The sequence below is a fragment of the Ptychodera flava genome, chromosome 20 (assembly GCF_041260155.1).
Source record: "Ptychodera flava strain L36383 chromosome 20, AS_Pfla_20210202, whole genome shotgun sequence".
Taxonomy (NCBI): Eukaryota; Metazoa; Hemichordata; class Enteropneusta; family Ptychoderidae; genus Ptychodera; species Ptychodera flava.
This window is the reverse complement of record NC_091947.1, coordinates 29,411,899-29,435,323: the sequence shown is the minus strand read 5'-3', so window position 1 is coordinate 29,435,323 and position 23,425 is coordinate 29,411,899. Positions and strand designations below refer to the sequence as shown.

At 37.5% G+C, this 23,425-nt stretch overlaps 1 protein-coding gene across 1 annotated transcript in view; it reads right to left on the bottom strand.

Moving 5' to 3' along the window:
* The window catches only part of LOC139120548 (transient receptor potential cation channel subfamily M member-like 2), a 55,029-nt gene that overhangs the window by 31,335 nt on the left and 269 nt on the right, over positions 1 to 23,425 (bottom strand). Inside the window, exons 2-21 of the mRNA XM_070685023.1 lie at positions 19,699 to 19,875; positions 18,457 to 18,639; positions 16,093 to 16,233; positions 15,193 to 15,367; positions 14,634 to 14,805; positions 14,076 to 14,214; positions 13,491 to 13,566; positions 13,068 to 13,174; positions 11,920 to 12,051; positions 11,578 to 11,613; positions 11,031 to 11,112; positions 10,592 to 10,658; positions 10,045 to 10,182; positions 9,507 to 9,648; positions 9,013 to 9,093; positions 7,623 to 7,686; positions 7,151 to 7,218; positions 6,093 to 6,218; positions 5,349 to 5,615; positions 3,012 to 3,207 (exon numbers count right to left, since the gene is read on the bottom strand). Coding sequence (XP_070541124.1) covers positions 3,012 to 3,207; positions 5,349 to 5,615; positions 6,093 to 6,218; positions 7,151 to 7,218; positions 7,623 to 7,686; positions 9,013 to 9,093; positions 9,507 to 9,648; positions 10,045 to 10,182; positions 10,592 to 10,658; positions 11,031 to 11,112; positions 11,578 to 11,613; positions 11,920 to 12,051; positions 13,068 to 13,174; positions 13,491 to 13,566; positions 14,076 to 14,214; positions 14,634 to 14,805; positions 15,193 to 15,367; positions 16,093 to 16,233; positions 18,457 to 18,639; positions 19,699 to 19,875 — 2,569 coding nt within the window. The remainder of the gene's footprint in view (positions 1 to 3,011; positions 3,208 to 5,348; positions 5,616 to 6,092; positions 6,219 to 7,150; positions 7,219 to 7,622; positions 7,687 to 9,012; positions 9,094 to 9,506; positions 9,649 to 10,044; positions 10,183 to 10,591; positions 10,659 to 11,030; positions 11,113 to 11,577; positions 11,614 to 11,919; positions 12,052 to 13,067; positions 13,175 to 13,490; positions 13,567 to 14,075; positions 14,215 to 14,633; positions 14,806 to 15,192; positions 15,368 to 16,092; positions 16,234 to 18,456; positions 18,640 to 19,698; positions 19,876 to 23,425) is intronic.

Below are 23,425 nucleotides of genomic sequence, written 5' to 3'. Positions count from 1 at the left end.
AATAATTTTAACTCAAAATCTCTTACGCCTAGAACTACTCTAACTTGTAAAACTGATGAACAAAGCGAAAGAGAATCAGGCGCAAATGAATACGAAGTAGAAAAAATTCTTAAAGGGCGTTATAGAAATGGAAAATTAAACTTTGCTAGCAAACATAACACCTGGGGGGATGAAGATAATTTCAGAAGTAGCTAAAGAGTATTTAAAGAAAAATCCAATGCGAATAATTGGAAGACGTTTCCGAAAAGCCTTATGTAATTTAATGACAACCTATAATTTGTTGCATCGAGTTAACCAGCAATTCGACATTTGATGTTTTAGCATCTAATGCATGTGTGAATGTGAAGAGTGTTAGGATGATCAATGTAAGTGTTTGTGAATGTTGACTTGAATGGAAAATTGTTGATCAAATCGATTCAAATTTAGCCTTGCTCATAATCACTTAATTAAGTTATTTACTTAATTGAGGTACGATTAGTTCCGTTCCCTTCTTTGAGATTATGACGTTCCCCTCTCCTGTGAGAGCTTCAATAGATTATGGTATTCCGCCCTTCCCCATTCGGGTCCTTAATTTTCAAAGTCTAAGTAAATTTATTTTTAAGAAACAAAGGGAATCCACAGAGGTACTCGAATGTAATCAATTGAGACAAACCATTATTTCCGTGTCTGGAACAAAGGATGATAAAGATAATAAAGTTAGATTTGTAACTGAAAATAAAAGAGTTAGATTTAAAGGATACTGCAGTTAAGCCTAAGACTTTATCAAAGTCAGCAAAACCAAAGACAATACGTCTGTTTGTGAATGATGATATAAGAGATATTGAAATAGAGAAAGGAGAAATAATAAAAGATATTGAAATAGAGAAAGGAGAAATGATAAACGATAGCGCTATCGAAGATGATAATATGTTGATGAAGGCCACTGTAGGCCATAATAAGAATGAAGATTTACAAAGTGGTAACATAGATACCTTTCGTGAAGAGTACGAGTTTTATGCATTACGGTACTACCCCATAAGAAGAGGGGAGTGTTTTATTCGTTGTGTTTGTATTTTGGAGGGTTTTAAAGGTATAGCTCACACTTTATCATTCCGCAATTTTTACAGACTTCGCATTTTTAATTTTGAAAATTTATAGAGTTACGGTTTGTTTTGAATTTACTGTATTTTGGTAATGGAGTAGTTAAAGCTTTTGAGTGTATTTTGACATTTTACGTCCACTTTATTGTATTTTACAGTTAGTATGGGTTTTTAGCTAAGCATTTTATTATTTCGTTTTATTGTATTTTACATTCACTTTAAGCTTTTTATTTCATTATTTTTTTCATTTTCACAAAGAGTTTTACAATTGAAAAAAAAAACCATACAAAAAAAACCAACAAAACAAAAAAACTTGAAGTGGTTATTGAAAATCGGGACGATTTCTTTAAAGAAGGGGAGTGTTACGATTGTAATTTTCAAAGTAAAAGTATTACAGGGAATATGTACAATTTTGTTGAACTCATAACGAACGTTCACGGAGATAAACAATGTCACACGGTACAACGTGGAGGGTCTTTTCTTTTGTATACTGGAGTATTATTACTGGTAGTTCTTTTATTACCTCAAGTATCATTGCCAAGGTGTTAATTAACGAACAATGCCACTACCGGTCAGATGAACATGAACAAAAGATGTTTACTGACATTGACATTGATAGTGGTACCTCTCAGCGAATTAATTCCCTAGCTGAGGTTGTCAACCGTTAAAACAGCCGGCAACAGAAGCATAGACTGGTGTGGACAATACTAGATTTACACGCCCTTCATACATACATACATACATACATACATACATACATACATACATACATACATACATACATACATACATACATACATACATACATACATACATACATACATACATACATTCATGTACATACATACATACATACATACATACATACATACATACATACATACATACATACATACATACATACATACATACATACATACATACATACATACATACATACATACATACATACATACATACATACATACATACATACATACATACATACATACATACATACATACATACATACATACATACATACATACATACATACATACATACATACATACATACATACATACATACATACATACATACATACATACATACATACATACATACATACATACATACAGGGTTTGGTAGCACGCTATGATTAACTAAATGTTATTGGAGCATAGGCTTTCAAAGACGTGTGGTCTCGTTCATCAGGTGCAAGGGTGGAATGAACAATAAATAGATCACGAAGATGTTATCAATGAAACACAGATAAGTATGGAGTTTTAACGGGTAGCTATTTAGAAAGCGCTGTTCTAAATCTGGCATGAATATGTTTTTGAACTGTGGTGCCATGTGTACTCATCGCAGTTCCATGCATCTGCAGGTGGTAGGAGTCATCAAACTTGAAGAAGTTAGCTATTTTGTCGGTGGTGGCGACATTATCATCTGTTGGTATGATATTTTTCATCGCTTCAAGTCCATCCACATGTGGTATATTTAAGCAATAAAGCACACCCAGCGATGGCATACCACGAGATTTTTACCAGTTCACGACATATATGCACGAGCGATAGCGAATGCATATAAGTCGTGAACTGGTCAAAATCGAGGGGTATACCGTCGTTTGGTGTGATTTGTTGGTATTATATCATAACAGTATATTGAAATTCTGGAATGGAACGTCAAACAAGAATTTTTGCTCTTGGTAAAAACTTACGTGTGTGCCAACTGTGGTACATCGCGAATATACCACGCTTTTCACGTCTCGACCAATCAGATCGCTGCATTTGGGTCATCAATATATTGGTATGATAGTGTACAGTGCCTTAACATCAAGGATAAGTTGTTTATGGATTTAAGTTTGCACAAGAAGTCAGTAGTGCCTTTTATATACAGACATATAAACATACATTACCCTTTAGGTGTCTACTATGTGTCTCATTTTCTTACCCGCGTCGTCACCATGGAGACTGTCTGTGTATGTCTGCCAATCACCAACTGTAACTTGGTAATATGGGTAGAAAAAGATATCGCGGAGCACTCTGGGAGATGGATTCTGATTGGGCGATAGGATAGCTATTCCAGCAATGCCGAAGGCAATTACGAATACAATCAGAACCAACAAGAACCAATACAGCGCCCACATCTGTAACGTAAAATGTTAGAGTTGAGAATATTGCAACGCTGCCGTTTTTTGAATTCCGACTCTTCTAGATAAGTCATAAATCGATACAAAGGACATGATGTGAATAGCAAAAATTCTTCTGATCATATGCATGAAAAAGAAACCTTGAGTTTGTATGTTGAGTTTCATGTTATGGTTTACTAGTACTTATCATATTTATTTTTTAACCTATAATTTGGATTCAAAATGATTGAAAACTATTTTGAAGCAATCCAATCACAATGACATCATTTACCAAGATACTGTCTTGTCAGGACGACAAACCTGGTCCATTTTTACTCGATGTTACTTATCTCAACTAACCAAAACGGTTTCATCTTTAAGCGTCCGGGACAGATTAAATTGATGTAGATCACAATTTCACAAATGAGAAAAAAAATATTCTGAAACAACATCAGCCATAGCCCATATATACGCATTATAGATATACGCCCAGACAATTGAAACTGGAATTAAACAAAAGTCTGATGGTGAAAGGGTCGATTTCGCCTTATGAGCTAGTCTCGACTGTAAATGTCTTGATTAGGACAGCAGAAATTCATAATCATTTAATTTTTCTCACACCATTCATTTTCACGACATACCTCAAATTTCGTCATGTATTGTCACTGTGGATGGTACACTTTACCAATTTAACAAAACATTATGTATTTACATTTTTATACGCTGTTAGTTGACTTTTCAGGACCTTAATAAGTTTATCCAAGCACCATGCAGAAAGATATACAATGAAACTCCATATACACCAATATACAAATGTTATTATTACAATGTGAGTGCAAATCAGTGCATTGATTTGAATAGGAACATCCGGGGAGTTAGCGGGCCGGTGAACGATGTACAGACCGGTGTCCATGGTTAGCCAGTCCAGTGAAGTCCGTCGACGTTTTCGACGTCAAAGTAGACACTTAACGCTAGATGCTTAACGCTAGATGTAAAATATCTATATACTGCTATTTTGACTTTCGTTAAAATATGTTTGATGCTGGTCGATAATGGTAAAATTGTTTGGAAATGCCCTGCATGTAACTAAATGTCATATAGCATTAACTGTGAAGAGGCATGTAATAAAAACATTATTGCCTGAATACATGGGTTTATTGCCCTCGCGGCAGGAGACAATTTGCCCTCCTGGCGTCGGGCAAACTGTCATCTGCTCGCGGGCACATAAACCCATGTATTCAATATATAATATGTGGTTCCCTGCACAGCTCAAGTGTTTACATCACCAGCCAGTGCGTTCTCTATCGGCATGGCTCCAGCTAATGTGGGTACCCTTGTTTAAGATCTCTAAGATAAAGTTTGCAACCATGGTTATGATTATTCTTAGGTCACGAATATTCTGCAAAAAGAATTCTATTACGGTAGAATATGTCTCGTAGACAGATAATCCGACGGTCAAATTTTTAGTATACTTTTCTGGTTTACCACTTCTAGGGCTCATTTTGTAGTCTTAAAGTAAGGGAAAATCACCATCTTCCTATATTTTTTTAAATAGAAATAGTTTCCCCATAGAGCCAATTACAGGAATGGCTGCCATTTCGAATATCAAATGTAGGTAAATATCAGGTAATTTGTTTCTCCAGACCGCTGATTGCTATTCTTGATTTGATAAGAGAATGGCTGACAGTGTAATTGTGGAAAGTTAGAGCAAAAGCGCGTACTACCTTAAGAATGCGCTTTGGACTGATATTCGGAATTCCATTTATCAATTATACCTTTCTGGTCTATAGTTTGAAGGGAGGGGGCTCAATTCAAAATTCTTTCAGTAAGACAACTTTTCACGGTCTAAGAAGATTTTGTAAGAAAATTTTACTTCTCCCCATTGGGGTAGCACTGGGGTGGCAGCCATTTTTGAATTTCAAATATCGGTAAATGTTAGGTAATTCCTTTCTCTAGTTCCAAATCTTTCCCGGTGAACCCGATTTTTATTCTTGGTAAGAGAATTGTTGAAATTTACATAACGGAAAGTTTGAGCAAGAGTTTAAGTTTTTAACTTTCGATCCGCATACAACCTTAACGTGAGGGTTACAATGACAAACGGGGAACGACCTTGAAACACCCAACTCAAACATGCACTCCTACAGAGATCGTGCTCTTACCATTTTTCTTATCATAATCAAGAAAGGCCCAAGCTTCTTATTAGACTGGTACATCCTCAGTATTAATATCCAAAACGTGGTACACGCAATGGCGTACAGGTTCCTGCTGACGTCATAAGTCCAGGGTTCTCCCAGTGTGTTGAAGCGGATCAGGAAAGCCACCAATGTTAGCAATACGCCAAGCAGATCCATCCAATTCCAGAAAATAGATAACCATGCTCGGAATCGTTGGTAGACTGATTCATATTCATTCCTTGGGATTATCATCTGTAAAACCAACAAAGCATTGTGTCAATTCACCTCATTTGACATGTCCTTTCAGCGGCTTGGCTTCTTGTAAACTGGGCACTTGCCAATATCACAGACCATTCAGCAAGTGCCTCTCAATGAGACTATGCATTGTTACGTGTCACATCTCCCTGCTTACCCAAGTTCAATATTTAGCTAACACGTTGGTAAGCTTAGTTAAGGCGGAGACACACAAATTATGATAATTTATCAGACAGGATGTTGACAAAAACGATGACGAAGACAGCGACGACGACAAAGACCAAGATAGAGACGAAGAATAAGAAGGAGGAGGAGGAGGAGGAGGAGGAGATGATGATGATGAAGATGATGATGATGATCAAGATCATCATTATTATCGTCGTCATCATCACTATCACAGTCATCAACATTTCTGCGCGTATTAAAAAGCAGAGAAGACTGTATGACGGACGAAAGACATGAAGGAAATATTACCTGTCTTAGCTCCTCCACCAGCAGAGTGAGAACCCACACATGCAACAAAATGTCTGCCAAAGCTACTTCCGGTCTGTAGTACAGTGTCATGTAGCTGTAGAAAACTAAAAATAAGAACGTTGTAACCTGAAATGATATAAAGTCGGGATTAGACAGGGATACCAGAAAAGCTGAATTGGGATATTAAAGTGGGGCACTATGAAATGTAATTCAATAGAGTTGTGTGAATCTATGTCAAGTTTTAAAATTCAAAAGCTATACGACATTATTCTACACCTGCGTCTGTAACCTATAGAGATTCGTGGTGCAGTAAGTTTCGGTATCAGAGGACGCGGTGTCCAATAACTTTGACGCGGAGTACACTGAGTACGCGGAGTACAACTTTCACCGTTATAATTGACGATATTTGACCTTTGACCTCAAAAACCCTTCCGTCAACACGGGGAAGAAGGAGAGATGATGTTATAAATTTTTTACAAAAAATATCTTCTGAACATTAAGTACTTCAAAAGTTAATATTGGTCAGTCCAAAACCTTTGAATTTGAGTGAAATTATGCTGCTGACCTACAATTTACGTGTACTGCGCTGCCCTGGTTTATTCTTTATGTGCGCTTCGCGGAAGCGCTGGACGCTTTCGAAGTCTGCTCGCGATCACTCAGTGCGATGCGCGACGGGCATCCTGACAACGCTTTCATTACGACTTTTTTCTGGTAAAATAGACCTGAAAAGGTGTATAATAGTAAGGATATTCAAAAAGTACCGGGATTTCTGTCCTCCTACATCGCTTTGGTATTGCCCTCGACGCTACGCGTCTCGGACAAAACCTCCGCTGTAGATGTACTCGGACATTTTCCCAGTATATTATTGGCGAGCGACATTTGATTTGCTTGTTAGCAACAAAGACTGAAAACTTTATGAAGGCTAATTTATAACTTTATAAAACAGTGCAGAGGCGTGAGATGGAAGATGAACTCTGTAAAATGTTTTGAGTCCAAACTGTACACAATCGTGTGTTTTACGATTGGATTTTAACAAAAATAAGCACATCTGGTCTTACCCAGTTGACGACATATTTTGTGATAGGGGCACAGTAAAACTCGATAAATCTTCTGAAAATATTCATATCTGCAACAGATAATAGCAAGTTACAATTGCCTTGCTTGTTGCATAATAGTAGTAATAACAACTTGAAAGCGAGCCTTGTGGCATGCCAAAACTATGACACTTCTTATCATAGCATATTGTTAAAAGTAACGGATTGGTCAGAGAAAGACTTGTGAAGAAATTCAACCCGTATAACATCCATTCAATGACAAAGTGATGACATTTCAACAATACACTACACAATACGAAAGACTTCTTTTTAAGTAATGTTGTGAAAGGACGGTGGTTCGGGGGACCACGCTCATTAAAGTCCATGCACATCGGAATCAAAGGATTTCTTACTTTAATAATAAGTATTTTTTTAATTAGTGAGAATTTTGATTGATATTCCCTATAGAAAATGTAAACATCTCTCATGTTTTTACCTGTTTTGAACTTTGTGAGCTTTCTTGTCAGCAGTAAAATTGGTAACATCATCACAAGGAAAACCTGTTGAACGGTAAATACGCTGTTAAGGTAGTATGCGCCTCGAAAGTGAAAGACTTAAACTTTTGCTCGAACTTTTCTGAATGAAACTTTCAACCGTTCTCTTACCAAATCAACAATAAAAACCGGGGGTCACCGTGCAAAGTTTGTAACTAGCGAAACAAATTATCCAGCATTTATTTTGCTATATTTGAAATTCAAATTTGCCGCCATTCCTGTGTTAAATCTATAGTGGGAGCGATTAAACTGGATTTTCGAAAAAACTAAGACGGTGAAAGTTTGTTTTTCTCCGAGAGCTTTGAAATGAGCGCCCTCAAGTGGTAGATCAGAAAAGAATTGTAGGCGCGTTCTATACCTAGAATGCGGCTCGGGACAGATATTCGGACTCTCAAATATTTACAGCGCTTTTCTGGTCTACAGCATGCAGAGGCTCATTTTAAGCTCTCTGAGAATGATAACTTTTCACAGAGTTTGTTTTTCGAAACTCGAAAAATTTATGGCGGCCATTTTGAATTTCAAATATTGGTAAGTATAATGTTACGTTCTTTGTTTCTCTAGTAAAAACCTTTTGCATGGCAATCCCTGATTTTTGTTCTTGATTCGGTAAGAGCATGGTTGAAAGTTTCATCGAGGAAAGTTTGAGCGAAAGTTTAAGTCTTTCATTTTCGAGGCACACACCACCCTAACGGTATGAACAGATATTGATTAACTATAGATTTGCGGAAACTCCAGAATAATATTTTTACATCCGTGCAGTAGAATAGGAAATGCAGATATTCCCTGTAGTACAGCGAGTGAACAAAGTCCAGAAGGTACGCCTTGATGTGGTACAGATTAAGGGAGTATATGCGTTGAAAATCAGACTTAAATTTTGCTAAAACTCTCCTTAATGAAACTTTCACAATTCTCTTACCACATCAAAAATAAAAATCTTGGGTCACGGTGCAAACTTTGGTACAAGAGAAACAAATTACCTAACATCTGCAGATATTTAAAATTCAAAATGGCCATCAGCGCTATGTGATCTCTAAAGAGAAAATAAGATTTTCGATTTTCGAAAAACTAAGACGATGAAAAGTAATTTGATATGAAAAGTTACGTGTTATGTCACAAGTGTCCCTGACCTCAAAGGTGTCCCTATGTTTACAGTTTAACTTGGTTTCCTTGCAGTCTAATGGAAATTAAGGCAAAAGCAATGAAGACGGCCACTTCAGACAAAACATAGTTTAGAAAAATGGCCAACTTTAGAGGACGACACTCCTCACAAAATGTAAATGTTTACGAGAATGTATGACAAAAATTATGAGTGCTCGAAAGCAATGGTAATACCTTGAGATGCGTTGGGTGAAGTAGCTGTCCGTTCCATCTCTCTTCCAATATTTCTTGACAGCAAAAGTGTGATAAAAATTTCTACTCATGGAAATGAAAGAATGTAAATATTGAGACGATGATTTTGAACTTTAAATCAGCATTCAAGACTTTTCACAGAGAAGATTATCAATCCTATATTAATTTCTGTTTCCCATCATTCACGAAATTTATCAACATGTCGGGTAAAATTTATCGCACTTTTAGCGCCCGATTTGTCTTATATAATATGACAATGACAGCTTATGTACCTTTTATTGTCTCTACGTGCCGGCATGAGAATCTACCGATTGTAAAATGTTTGTCAGATTGTGTTGAATTATTGTAAACAAATCTCGGACGCTTAGTATTTTTCCTATCAATACATGTACTTGAAATATCGTAACTGGCTCTTAAGTTTGCCATCACTAATTCATAGTTGTCGTGCTATCAATACATGTAATGAATTACAAAACCTTGCTCTCTGACACAGCGCCAAGATCCAACGGTGTTTGATTGCCCCACGTTGGACGAGGAGTTCGAAGAAGAGATGTTGTCACATCCTCGTCCAAGGCGTCCAGGGCACTCAAGTACAAGCAGACTTTATTTTCAAATTCACTGTAGAAAATGAAATACAGACAAAAAGGCATGACGGCGTTCCAACAGCTTAAGGTAGTATGCGCGTCGAAACTGAAGTCTGCATTTAAACTTCTGCTTAAACTTTCCTCAAAGATACTCGAAACCATTCCTTATCGAAATTAAGAATAAAAATCAGGGATCATCGTGCAAAATGTGGTACTGGAGAATCAAATTACCTATCAACTGATATTCAAAATTTAAAATTGTCATCATCCCCGTGTTAACTCTATGGAGAATTTTGGGTGATTTTAGATTTTTTAAAATGAACTCCCACAAGCGACAGACCAAAAAAGTATTTTTATGATTTTATCAAGTATATACGTCTGTTCTCTTTACATTACAAAGATCTTGTTGTTAAGTGTGCAACTAACTTACTCGGCTTGTTCTGCGGTTTTAGCGGCTTCATCCGGGTCAGCAGCTAATGACGCTATGGATCGATAAAGCCTGGTAGCGACCAATCCCAATGAGAGAGGTTCTGACGCGTTCTCCCACATGTACTCGGTAATTCCCGGTCTGCATTACAGAAAGTATCACCGTGTCGTGTATGTCAAGTTTTATTTTATAATGATGGCGAACAGTAAAGCAGAGAGTGTGACAAATGACTGCAGTAATTGTGGAAAGTCAGGTGGGCGAGAACTAATTGCAATCTTCCATATTGTTCAATATGGGAAATACTCGAAAAAGTTCCCACTCACAGAAAATTGCAGCAATTGATAACTTTGTACACCAGTCTGTATGGCAAAATGTCATTGTACATTGTATTGCTAAAAGGTGTAGTAAAAGTAAACTAAATAGCCACCTTTAAGATTATATTCGGCTGCAACAAGCTTTGAGCAGACTATGTGAAGTGGAACAGAATAATTTCAACGTGTAAGTACCTGTAACAAGTAGAAGCAATGCTAATACACTTTGGAAAACTGACCTGTTGGTCAGGATTGACCATATCAACAGTTCGCGGTATGGTTTGTCAAACTTGTTTTCGTCAATCACTAGGAAGAGATGTTACAATAAATGTATATAAACATAAAAGTTTTGTCCCGTGAGAAATTGCAACGAAGCGCATATTATAATGTAAGCTGGCGACGTTCACGGACGTGGAGTGGAGTGAAACCTGCGTGTCTGGCTTCAATCGTAATGTCTGAACAGTACTCTGAAAAGTAGTCTGTAATCGGCTAAGTGGATGCCAAGGAGTAATGCATACGACGACGGAATGGTGTGTACGAAAGGACCTGTAGAGAATGAGTCAGGGCATCAACAAGCAAACGAAGCGGATGCGAAACGGAACGAAAACTGGAAAATAGGAAGAGTTCGTGTCAAATTTTACACCGAAAAAGGACAGTAATATTTGTAGAACATCTTACATTTAGGTGGTTTGTAGTAGCTGTGCATAAGTCTGCGTATGAGGGGTATTATGTCACCTTTGTACGAAAGTTTGCTTCTTTTCTGAAAGAACAAAAAGTGACAAATTCAACGTAGTGTCTCTGAACTTGAGAATGCTTAGTATTTCGTGCAGTATATTGAAATGAAAACAAACGTTGTCCGTTGCGGTTTTTAAGTGTGTTAGGCCTTGACGTAATGGAAGGTTGGTGGTTTGCAATAATATCATGCATGAAAGTACAGAATGATCCTACTCAGATCGCTTGCTCAAGAATTGTTGAAAGACCCGCTCCCTTTCTCCAGCGGAGGCATTTGACATCGCCATACATTACATGGTAATTTTGATTGCACTGATAATGATGGCCATGATGGCGGTGGTGGTTATAGTGGTGATAATGATGATGGCGACTTTAAACGCTGTTTGTTATGCACGTAGCCTTCTCCTCTTTCGGACAACTACAAACTAGTAAAGCGCAGCTAAACGAGCTGACGTTTCGAAAGCCGCTGAGCGAGCTACTATAGTTGACTCACCTCTTTCAATATAGGAATCAAACTTTTACTTGCGTGCTGTGAAAATTGCAAGAAAAAAATATCCAACTGTATAACAAGTTAATGGATGCCCTCAACGCATTTGGAGATATAGAACCACAAGTAATGTTCTGACGACTGAAAAATAGATATTTCATGAATTTGATATATTCATGCAACTATGATGAAGTGAAACGTAATGAAATGAATGGATGTGTTCCTGGGTGAGAAAATCTCTGGATTGTAGCTGGATTGTCTGGAGCCAACGTTCATGTGTCGTCTTAATTCGGAGGAATCCCTTTCTCAAAAATATTTGACACGTGAGATGTAAGACCAGAGACTTACTGATTGGTAGAGGTGTTCAAGTCGATCAAGAGTGAGATATTCGTCAAGCGCAAGTCCATTCTCAATGAGTAACGCCACGAAACCAACTCGATTCTCTCGTTCAAGGAGAGCTCGTGTCATCAATTCTTGTGTCTGAAATAACCGAACCAATATCATCACTCTGATGTCAGTGTACTTTACTGTTTGTACAACATTTGGTCGTGTTTGTGAATTTTTGAGTATACAGATGGGTTGTGATTGATGGGTTAGTTGGTCACTTTTCCTTACCTCCCATTAAAATATTATTGAAATAATGGGCGACGCCCTGACCATTAACGTTTATTTATGGGCAAGGGCGAGAGGAAAGCCAAAAATTAACTAATTTTTGCCTGCGCCCATAAAGAAATGTTATTGGTCAGGAGTCTGTAATTTCAATTATACTATCAACGAACCCAAGAAAACGTCAAAATTTACGAACATTTCCCATGCGAAAGACAACGGGGCCCCAGAACTTGTAGTACACAAATGTTGTATTCACTGAGCACGCGCGCAGTAAAAATTTTGCAAATCCGGAGATTTTTTTGGAAAAAGTGTTTAATTTCGGCCGACAAGTGTTCCATTTTATATTGTGATTGACAATCACAATTTACGTTTTGGCTTTAAAGTAAGGATGTTTACGATGCTGTGAGTTGTTGATATTATTGTTCATATTTGACGGGCGTGTAAACAGACCATTACTGTGTGTTTGTGGTCAGTTACGTGGTTCAGCTCGACCATGCAATTGAAATGCGACGGACAGGGCATGGTAACAATATAATTTGATGGTCACATGCTGCAATTAGCTATCAAAGAATGTCCTGTGATATTCAAGTCTGCAAATGCAACTCATAGATAGTTACCTACATTTCATACGATGTGTGTATGTCGCGATACTTGTGACTGGTTCACGTTTGTCAAATAAAACGACTTGACAAATAATTTTAAAGTGATATTTGGCTGTACTGGTCAACCGAAATCCTGCCGAAGTAGACAGTAAAACAGTACATTTGTCAGTGAATTTAATAGAGTGCTGTTTAGCACAGCGAAATGTATCGCATACGTGGGGGGAGTCTCTGTTCTTTCTGCGTGTTTACCCGTCAAAAATACGAATTGTTCAGTTGATGACTTACATCAGAATCACGAAGATTGATCGTGTCCTTTTTGAACATTTCTTCTGCGATGTCGGAACGATTCCAGTCAAAGGCTAGTCTTAGATATTCTATACTTACACCACGAGCTGAAAATCGATTGTATCATGGATTTGTATTTGTTTCAACCAAGTTAATAAGCTAAAACGAAAAAATTCAATCAATCAATCAATCAATCAATCAACTAATTAATCCATCTCCGTGTTGAACTGACATTATGTTACCAGTTCCAGATGCCAGTCAACTTGCACTGGCTTAACGCTTTGCTGTCCTTGGTTGTTTGACAATAGGCAATCACAATGAGATTATGCCAAAGGGATTATATAGTAAAGGTAGAATGTGAAAAGTCTCCACATTTTCGTTTCATCGTAAAAAGTGTGAATTTGTCAGCCAGTGAAACGCTACCTCTCAGCAGTGCTCTCAGAACTGCAAGATCGAATCCCGCCTTCTCTAGTTCCCCGTCCATGTCGAAAATTTCAATCTGTAATGGTGAAACACGTCGGATAAAAGCTACCGACAGAAGTCAACATCTCATCTGGACAAAAGATTCTCCGAGATTGCAGGATACTAAGAATGTCTTACCCCTATAATGCATTTATGAATAGTTTTTTTTTATAATTAACCCTTTGAGTCCTGTAAATTTTTCCCACCAATACTACTACAGTGCAATATTCTACCAATTCTTATGAATTTTCCTGTAATTTTTTGATAATTTTGGACCAAAAGGACATCACATTTCTTTGACTACAATTTTTTATCAAAACTTTTGCAAAAATCTGAAAAAAATGACTGGGGATGTTTTATAAAGGGGATAAAATTGACGCTAAAAGGGTTAAAAATTGGTCAAACTCCGTGCAGTGGGTAGTAGTATATTGTTGCTATTTTGGTTTTAACTTTTGTGTTCAGCACATGTTCCACTCTAACTACACGAAATAGACTCACATAAAGATATGTGTGATAAGCCTTTTATTGTCCAAAACGTTAACGTACCAGATTTTTCATTTCCATGACGTCTTTTATATTGCTCAGTAAATTTTCCAACAAGGTCCGGTGCTCCTGGGCGTCGACTCCAGGATGTGCAATGTCAATCATCCGTTTAAAGTATCCAGGATATCGATCATGAAGATCACTATGAAAGACGTAATAATATGATCATAATATTCTCAATGGCACCAATTATTCAAATTCGAACAAATTTGAATGAGGCAACGAAGAGAGTTTTACAATCTGAATATTTAAACAATAAGTTATTTCCAAGAGGAAAGTAGTTCTCATCGAACGATAACAGAACGTTTGTCGAAACAAAACAAACAAAATCTAAGGTCGCTCAACGACCGACTGAAGGAAAATGCTTTCGACAACAAGAATAGATATACTTAAATTTACGAGGGACTTATTAATCCTTTGGGACCTGATACCGAATATGAAAACAATTGACCAATCGTATTTAGGAACACATTGCATACTGACGGGCGACGGCTGTTGAAGAAAATGCTGCTTTCCGCTCCATTAGCAGTGAAATTACAAATGAAATCAAAAGTGACTCACCGGAGACTATCGCAGTGTTTGCATGCATAGGACAGGTAATTGGACGCCCTTCCTGTACCTTCACATATGATGATCGGTGTGTTTTTCTTCAAAGTGTTTCTGACTGTCCTCGTCGTATCAATGCCACCTTCCAGTTGAATCATGACCACCGCAGCGGGACGATCTTCTTGGCCTTTTGGGTGCGGAGAAAGAGGAATATTAACAAACTATATAGTATATAGTTACTGGTGACTGAGCTGTGATACCTATATAGAGCTTGCCAAAGGTCGCACATTACGAGCAACCGTGGAAGAGTATATTTTGAAGTAAATAGACTGATTATACCAGACAACAATGCAAGAATATCATGTTCCATCATCTGATGCAACTGTGATATGTTACGGACCGAATCATCGTATTTAAAGCAACTATTTTAAATTAGTCACAATTCTCGTAAATAAACTGGAAAGGATTATGCGGTTTTCAGGGAATAAAGGAACTGAAATAATCTAAAATAATGAAAACGACTGAATTAATGAATATCGATGAGTATGCCTAAATATTGAAAGTGTCCCATTACCCAATGATCCGGAAGTCAATAATTTCTGAATTTCCGCCCATAGTTTGACTCTGAAATGTTCCTCTTCATCGGGATCGTTTTTCTTGACGAATATGAAATGTGTGTGATAAGGATTCAACGGCACTGGTCCCTCCTTCTTAAGCTGTGGTGGTTTGTAATAACAGGTATAGAAATTCTGAAGGAACATGATGGAAAACATTCATCAGTTTCTTTAAAGCGCCTATAAATCCGATTAAATAAAAAGTAAAGCTATCGTTTCTTTCAAAACGTGGAAAATTTCTGTAATCACCGAACGCGATATTCTTAATGTTATCGTTGTCTTTGTCTTCCCATTAACGTTACCACCAAGTTCACTTTACAATATTGTATTCAACATTGATGTCCGAGCGCGGGCGCTCACACGTGTAGAAGCGATCATAGACCCTCGAGAAAAACACCCGTTTTTCTCTTCGGCCTGCTCAACTTCACTGAAGGATTCTGTATTTCACTGATGTAGGTCCTATTATTAAGTTTAGAGGTAATGCCTCCACACGATTGAAACTTTTAAGTTTGTGATTCTCCCCTCCCTCTCCAAGCAAATAAACATGAAATCCAATATAACGACGCGATTCCATAATTATTATTATCATGCTTTACTTCAGGAGGGTAGTCTCCGTTACATCAGAGCTTTAAGGAAGGAAGTTATGTTGTTCTACAGGCTCTCTAAGTGTTCACTGAATAATATTTTTACTATGCTCCGAGCTATTGTGCGGTAGCAGGTCCTGATTATCATCAACATAGGATTATGTTTTCTAATATAACGGGAACGTTTTCCTTGCAAACGTCTGGAAGTTGTACGTGCTTATAAAACTTTCAAACTTTCTAGAAAAGAAAACAATATGACACGAAATTCAAACATACTTCACCACTGTTGTCATCGTAACGCGTAGATGTCAATTCAATACCACTCTTAGCCGCGTTGTCTTCAGCTTCGTCAGGTGATGCAAAAGCGATATTATCCTGTTCTCCTCGAGTTTTCTCGTGAAATGAGAACGATCTCCCCTGTTTGAAATATAGGAAGTTCGACTTATGGAGATAGGTTGACAAATAATTTCGCGCAACGAGTGCCGAAAGGCGGGAAACAGAAGATCACTTTGAACGTCGTCGATGCATTCAGAAGGATGGTAATATGTCATCAGAGCTTGTCAACCGACCATAGGTAACATATTTTACCAGTCCATGAAACACCTAATAAAGGTACGGTATGTAGCAGGGCTATCCTGAACTGCATGGGTGACTATCCAAAATTGACAAATGAACAGCATTACTATTTACTTTATAGATTTGTTATTGGTATATGGCAGCAGACAATAAAACTGGAGAAATATTTATATTTACATTTAAGAGGTAATACCCCAACTCTTTGATTTTATCCGGTTCATAATACTTCAGCACACATTTCATTTTTTAAAGAAGTCGACTGAGTCAACTGACTGAAATCGAAATACTGTCATTTCCTTAGGAAGCAATATTCTACAGCTTCACTTTATTGAGTGCCTTTAAATACACGAAGACACTGTATGAGGGTTGCTAACCTGGTCATGACGACACAAAATTGTTTTAAGACAAAAAATTCAAACGACGTGGTCTTGTCAGTGAGAAAAGCATCACGAGTTCTAGAAAACAGCTACGGTTAAATCATTTTCAAAGCGCGTTTTGCGACATTACTGCCCATATTTTCGTCTAAGTTACATCAATAACAGGATTTTAAATTTATTTATTTATTCATTTGTGCGTACAAATTATCGGACTGTGTTGGCACTTCATAGCTCACGTGAATAGTTTTCTACATTAAAAGTAACATTAGGTACCTTAGAATTGTCATGGTACACTTTCTTATGGGGCCAAAAAAAACCATAAAAACGTGACAAACGTGACAAACAAGCACATTATTTTTTTCACAAGCTACAAAACATTCTTTTATAACTACAATAGTTTTTTTTTCTTGGTTTGTGTAATGCAGACAGTTCAGTGAAAAATGAAAAAATCCCTTGAAGGTACAGTGGGAATGGCTGGCTGTTATTAATTTTGATGTTTGAATGTACATTAAGCCCTATGAAAGCAGACTTACAGAATATGTGCAAACAAACATACAGAATATTTAAGCATGAGGGAATATGCTACAGTTTTTAGGAATATTAATGATTATGAATATTAATGAGCCGTCTGCCACTCTGGGAAGCCCTATACATTCACAACAGTGATACCTAAATTTGTTGAATTTTGAAAAAAATCTTATAGAGGATGGTGTTTGGAGCCAGCAGCTTGGATTGTGTAAGCAAGTGATTTATTGCTTGTAGTATGTATATCACAAGTGACATCACTGCAACATTAAAACTTACATATCCGTTAAATCCCCCCAAAATGTTAAAACCCCCTCAAAAATCCAGTATGGGGGGACCAATTCCCCTGGTATAGTATCCTAGATAAAACACTGCATTGATGACAGTAAATATTGTGTTGTGTCAGTTCTTACAAGTCAGACTTTCCTGTCAAAGAGTTGTAATTCAGCCATATCAATTTCCATGGCAGTCTAATAAACCACACACTTCAATTCTACTGGTGAATATTTTATTTTAATAAATTGGTATTCAATTTGAGTGCGTTTCATGAGGAAATTGTTCACTGGTAGTTGTTTGAACGCGTACAAATGCACATTGAGAAATTAAAAAAAATGAAAAAAAAAAATTTTTTCCCTACCTACCTACCCTATTTTTGAAAACCATGTAATCGGAACAGCACAATTTTTTTTTTTTTTTGGCCTGATCTAATCGAATAAAAATTATATCCATTCAACTTTTAAGGCAAGTAAATAACCAAGTATTGATTCTTTGCAGATTAGCTCTGGTTTGTGTTATCGCGTTCTTCACAAACCTGGGAAATATCTTTTACTTGGTAATATATCTTATTTAAAAAAAGACGAGGCAAAGAATAAAATGTTGTCAGTGCGGAATCGGAACTGCGCAAGAATTGCAAGGTATGTATGGAAAATGCCGTCGTTTAATTGAAAATATAGTCATGGTTCGCTATCGTTGGATTTTGACGTTCGGAATGTCAACAATTGCTATTGATAGGAGCATGCGCAAAACTTCAGAATATTTTATTCCCATATTGTTTACGCGAAATGTGATTAACCGATGACGTCAACGAAGAAATCTGATTAAGGGTGAAAATTAACGATAACATGTTAAAAATAGCGAAGACATGGTAAATTGATATTATTACCAGTTTTCGATGTTCAAGTATAGTGTTCTTTCCATCTGTGCCACTCCAACTTGTCACTCCGATACACGACACTTTATCTCGAACTTTGACACTGATTCTTGTCATTGCTTCTCCCACCACAGTCACAGCGCCGACATTGGACCCTGACGTCATCAACCACGTGGTACCTGTTGTCTTTGTCAGCTGCAATCAATTAGTCAATTAATACACATGTACCAATGTTCATATATATATATATAGAGAGAGAGAGTGAGAGAGAGAGAGAGAGAGATAGATAGATAGATAGATAGATAGATAGATAGATAGATAGATAGATAGATAGATAGATAGATAGATAGATGGATATAGATATATTGTTGTTCTGGAGATCAGCAAACGAGAAAGAATATATACAACTTCATCCGGTCGTGACTACTACCATTTTCTATTCTAAAATTACCACATTTATAATTAAGTATAACCACAAATATCATAATTACTTTTAAACTTAGGTGAAGTTTTCCTCCAGAGCTTGTCATGACAAAGACATCGAAAATGACAAATTGCATCTCAAAATGTACAGATTTCACTTTAAAGGTTTGAAATCGCAAGTTTTAGGGCGGTGACGTCAGTTGTGTCTACCACAGCTCTATGATTAAGCTGGCTAGTAGAAGCATTTTGTGGTCTACTAGGTCGTGGTTGAATCACAGGCGGCCCAGACGTTATTAATATTATTGAGTTTTTCTCACTGTTTTCTCTATCATTTCCTCTCCATTTCTTCATGCTCTGACTGATCTGAGTAAATAAAATAAATGATTCTGTAACCTAACTTAGCCTCTTGATTCTTTATTCATTTTACACCCAATTACAACGATGTTGTTCTCTCATATACACATCTTGTAATTAATTAGTCAACACATAGGAACAGTTACTTTTTCATTTACACCTCTATCTTTCGCAATGTTGACCAACCAATAAAACCCCTGATAAGTCCACGGATTCGCATGATTAATTGTTTTGACTAATTAATTACAAGATGTGTATATGAGAGGCAAACGACATTGTTATGGGGTGTAAAATAAATAAAGAGTCAAGAGGCTAGATAAGGTTATAACACATAGTGGGACTGTGGTTATAAATATATTTTATTTACTCCGATCAGTCAGAGCATGAAAAAAGGAGAGGAACTGATAGAGAAAACAGTGAGAAAAACTCAATAACATTAATAACGTCTGGGCCTCCTGTGGTTCAATTGAACATTACCTGTCTTATTCCATCCACGAAGACGTTCTTTTGGTTTTCTTTAACATTGAATCGTCGTGACCCGCCCACCACCGAGATCATCAGCTGCGGTTTGGTATACCCCCATTCCACCAGCATTATCTCGAAAACATTCCTCGCTGCAGATTCCAAGTCTACCTCGTCAGCAACTAAGATGAACTGAAAAAGATGAATGATCGTCCGCGTGCTATTATTCTGCTAGTTGAATCATAGACCCTAGAGAAACATGGACCCTGTAGCTTAAAGTCCACAACTTTCATGTTAAATCTTAAGAATGACATCATCAATGTTAACGAACCTTCCCAGAGTCAGTTATCCGAAGGCATTGACAGAAGCAACAAGAATCACCTGAAAAAAAATAATCGAGTATTTGAAAACGTGTCTTAAGGTCACGGTAATATGCACCTCGAAAGTGAAAGACTTAAACTTTTGCTCAAACTTTCCTCAGCGAAACTTTCAACCATTCTCTTATCAAAGCAATAATAAAAACCAGGGTCACCGTGCAAACTTGGTACTAGAGAGACAAATAACTTGCGATTTCTCGATATTTGAAATTCAAAATGGCCGCCACCCTGTGTTAACTCTATGGGAAAAAATACAATTTCCGATTTTCGAAAAAACTAAGACGATGAAAACTTTCCTTTCGCCAAGAGCTTCAAAATAAGTCCCCACAAGTGGTAGGTCAGAAGAAAATTGACAAAATTTGAAGGCCCGAATTACTGCCCCCGAGGTGACAAGAACCTTTAAGATTTAACACGTGATATGCTTTGAACTTTTGTTGCTGGCCTGCACATTTACGCAGAATATACATCCTACGTAATAAATGTTTTATGGTCTTCTTATTTGAAATCTGTCATGCGAATTATATGTCCACAGTCTTGTTTCTTGTATTTATGAAACTCAAAATTTATAGTTTCCCCCCTTACATTACGTAGAGATTTCCGGGTATTTTGAATATAAAGAATCGGAAAAATTGAGATACTTCGCTCTACTGAATCAAGTGAATAGCACTAGTAATTCCCCTGCTTAGATATCATGACTTTTGTTCTGTTTCTTTAGGTTTATGGTTCAACTTAACCTTGAGCAAAGTATCACTGGACGTTTGAATCTTCTATTTTCACCATCGGCGTTATTTCAAAGTGACAAAATGCATGTGTGTAAAAAGCTAGGTCGGTGATAGTGCCACAGCCCTATATGCACGTCAGAAATGTTCGCTATTGGCACAGGCTACCCAGACGGAATGAATAAGTTTATTATTAAGTTTTTCTCTCTGTTTTCTCTATCAGTTCCTCTCCTTTTCTTCATCACAGTCTCCATGGATATAGGGACTGTGTCTTCATGCTCTGAATGATCGGAGTAAATAAATTAAACGGTTATATAATCTAACCTAGCCTCTTATAAACCCTTTAGTCATTCTACACCCATTACAAGGACGTTTATCTCTCATATACACATCTTGTAATTAATTAGTCAACACAACTAATTATGCTAATCCGTGGACTTATCAAGAGTTGGTCAACATTGCAAAGATAAGGTGGGTTTACACGTGTATTTTTTTAAACCTGAGGGAATCTGATTAGTCGCTCTGTAAATATTCCTTATCAGCGATCTAAGCGATCTCACGTTTACACGTCATACACAAGGTATAAATTTAGTTCGGGTCAAGCGAAAGAAATAACGCCACCAACAATACAGTCAGTAGTCTTCATAACAACGTATAGCCCGTACATCGAAACCACAAAAATCAAGCAAGCCCTGACAGAAAACTGGAGTGAACTTGAAAAAGACGAAACACTAAAAAAAACTGTTCCAAAACCAACCAATAATCCCATACAGAAGGAACAGAAATATAGGCGACACACTTATAAGCGCCAGACTTCACAAAAACTACAACAGCTCAAACTCAGGTTCACACGAACCTACACAAACACAACAAGACCAAACAGTAGACATTCTAGCTTCCCTACCAAACGTAAGTGGAACAACATATTATAAAATAAAAACAATCAACCATTCAACACGTCTCACCAATCAAAAATGAATTTTAAGCGACTGATGAAGAAAACTCTGTTTTCGAAACGTAGCGCCAAAGGATCACGGTGTCAGTATAGTCTCTCCGCTTCAGTGCAGATTTACATCAAGACACGTAGATTACTGGTACGTCTCGCCATGGCCAAGCAACATTTTACATAAAACAGTTAAACATGATATACACTTATATTATACACAATATCATACAAAAAACGCAAACAACCCAAATATGAACGATGTGTGGAGTTGCTTTCCCTTTACTACCAGTTGCTTTCCCTTTACTACCTACAACTCATCGTAAAATGGCATCGTTTTTCTAGCTCTGCCAGTACGGAGGTTGTTGTCGGACACGGACTTGAACTGTGCTCGCAACCGTTTGATTTTGTTGTGGCATTGTTCTGCTGTCCTCTCGAGTCCCTTCTCCCTGGCCTTGGCAGCGACGACTTCATACACTTGCCGATCCCTCGACGTGCCGTCCATCATACGGATGACATTTTCGTCTCTCCAGATTGACATAATAGTTGCCTGCTCTCTTCCTGCGGCCAATTGTTGCCGCGATCGCGAGAGCTTACTTGAACACCGTCCATTGTGGTAATGACGGCAAGCCCGAAGACAGGACTGGATATAGTTCCGCGTTTAGTTAGGTGTTCTGGTCACACGTGTAAATAGGCCATTGTTTAGTACGGAGCACCGAACCTGGACCAGCCCTCCGACACCGAATTAATTTAGTTCTTTATTAGTTCGGTGTTGTCTGTTCACACGTCCAACTGACTCAGGTTTAAATTTATTCCGGTGTCAACTCCGGACTTAACTCACACGTGTAAACCCCCAATAGAGATGTAACCATTCCTATCTTTCTCGATGTTGACCAACCCGTAAAATCCCTGATAAGTCCACGGATTAGCATAATTAGTCGTGTTGACTAATTCATTACAAGATGTGTATATGAGAGATAAACGTCCTTGTAATGTATGTAAAATGAAAAAAGGTTAAGAGGCTAGGTTAGATTATATAACCGTTTATTTTATTTACTCCGATCATTCAGAGCATGAAGACACAGTCCCTATATCCCATAGAGGGACTGTGATGAAGAAAAGGAGAGGAACTGATAGAGAAAACAGTGAGAAAAACTTAATAATAAACTTATTCATTCTGTCTGGGTAGCCTGTGGTAGGGGCTAGGTCGGCTGACACCTTGGTTTCCATGCTATTGTTCTCTGTGAAACTGGGTAAATTTACACGTTACCTTTGCAAATGCGATGAAAACTTTAGGAGCCAAATAATGGAATAGAGCAGGCTGATCGGTTTATCGAGACACACATATATTTTCTTGGCTTTTTCCCGAAACCACCAACCGTCTACATAGGTCTTTTATAAGAACAATACGAAACCACCGTTTATTGATTGCTAATTGTGGGTATTTTGGAAACGTATGTGGCTCTTCCTTAGATTCTCCCGTCATTTTTTTCTGTATTTGAGCATCAAAGACAGTTATGATGAAAACCAGGGCACGATTCTGATATTTGGTGTTCCAAGTCAAGATACTTTCCTTCCGGACACATTTCAGTGAATATGAACAAAGATGTTTAACATTCAAACACGGTGAAGCGATCACTCTTTTGTCGACGTCAGCGAGCGTGAACTAAACACGTAAAAATAACTTACTGAAGACATATTTA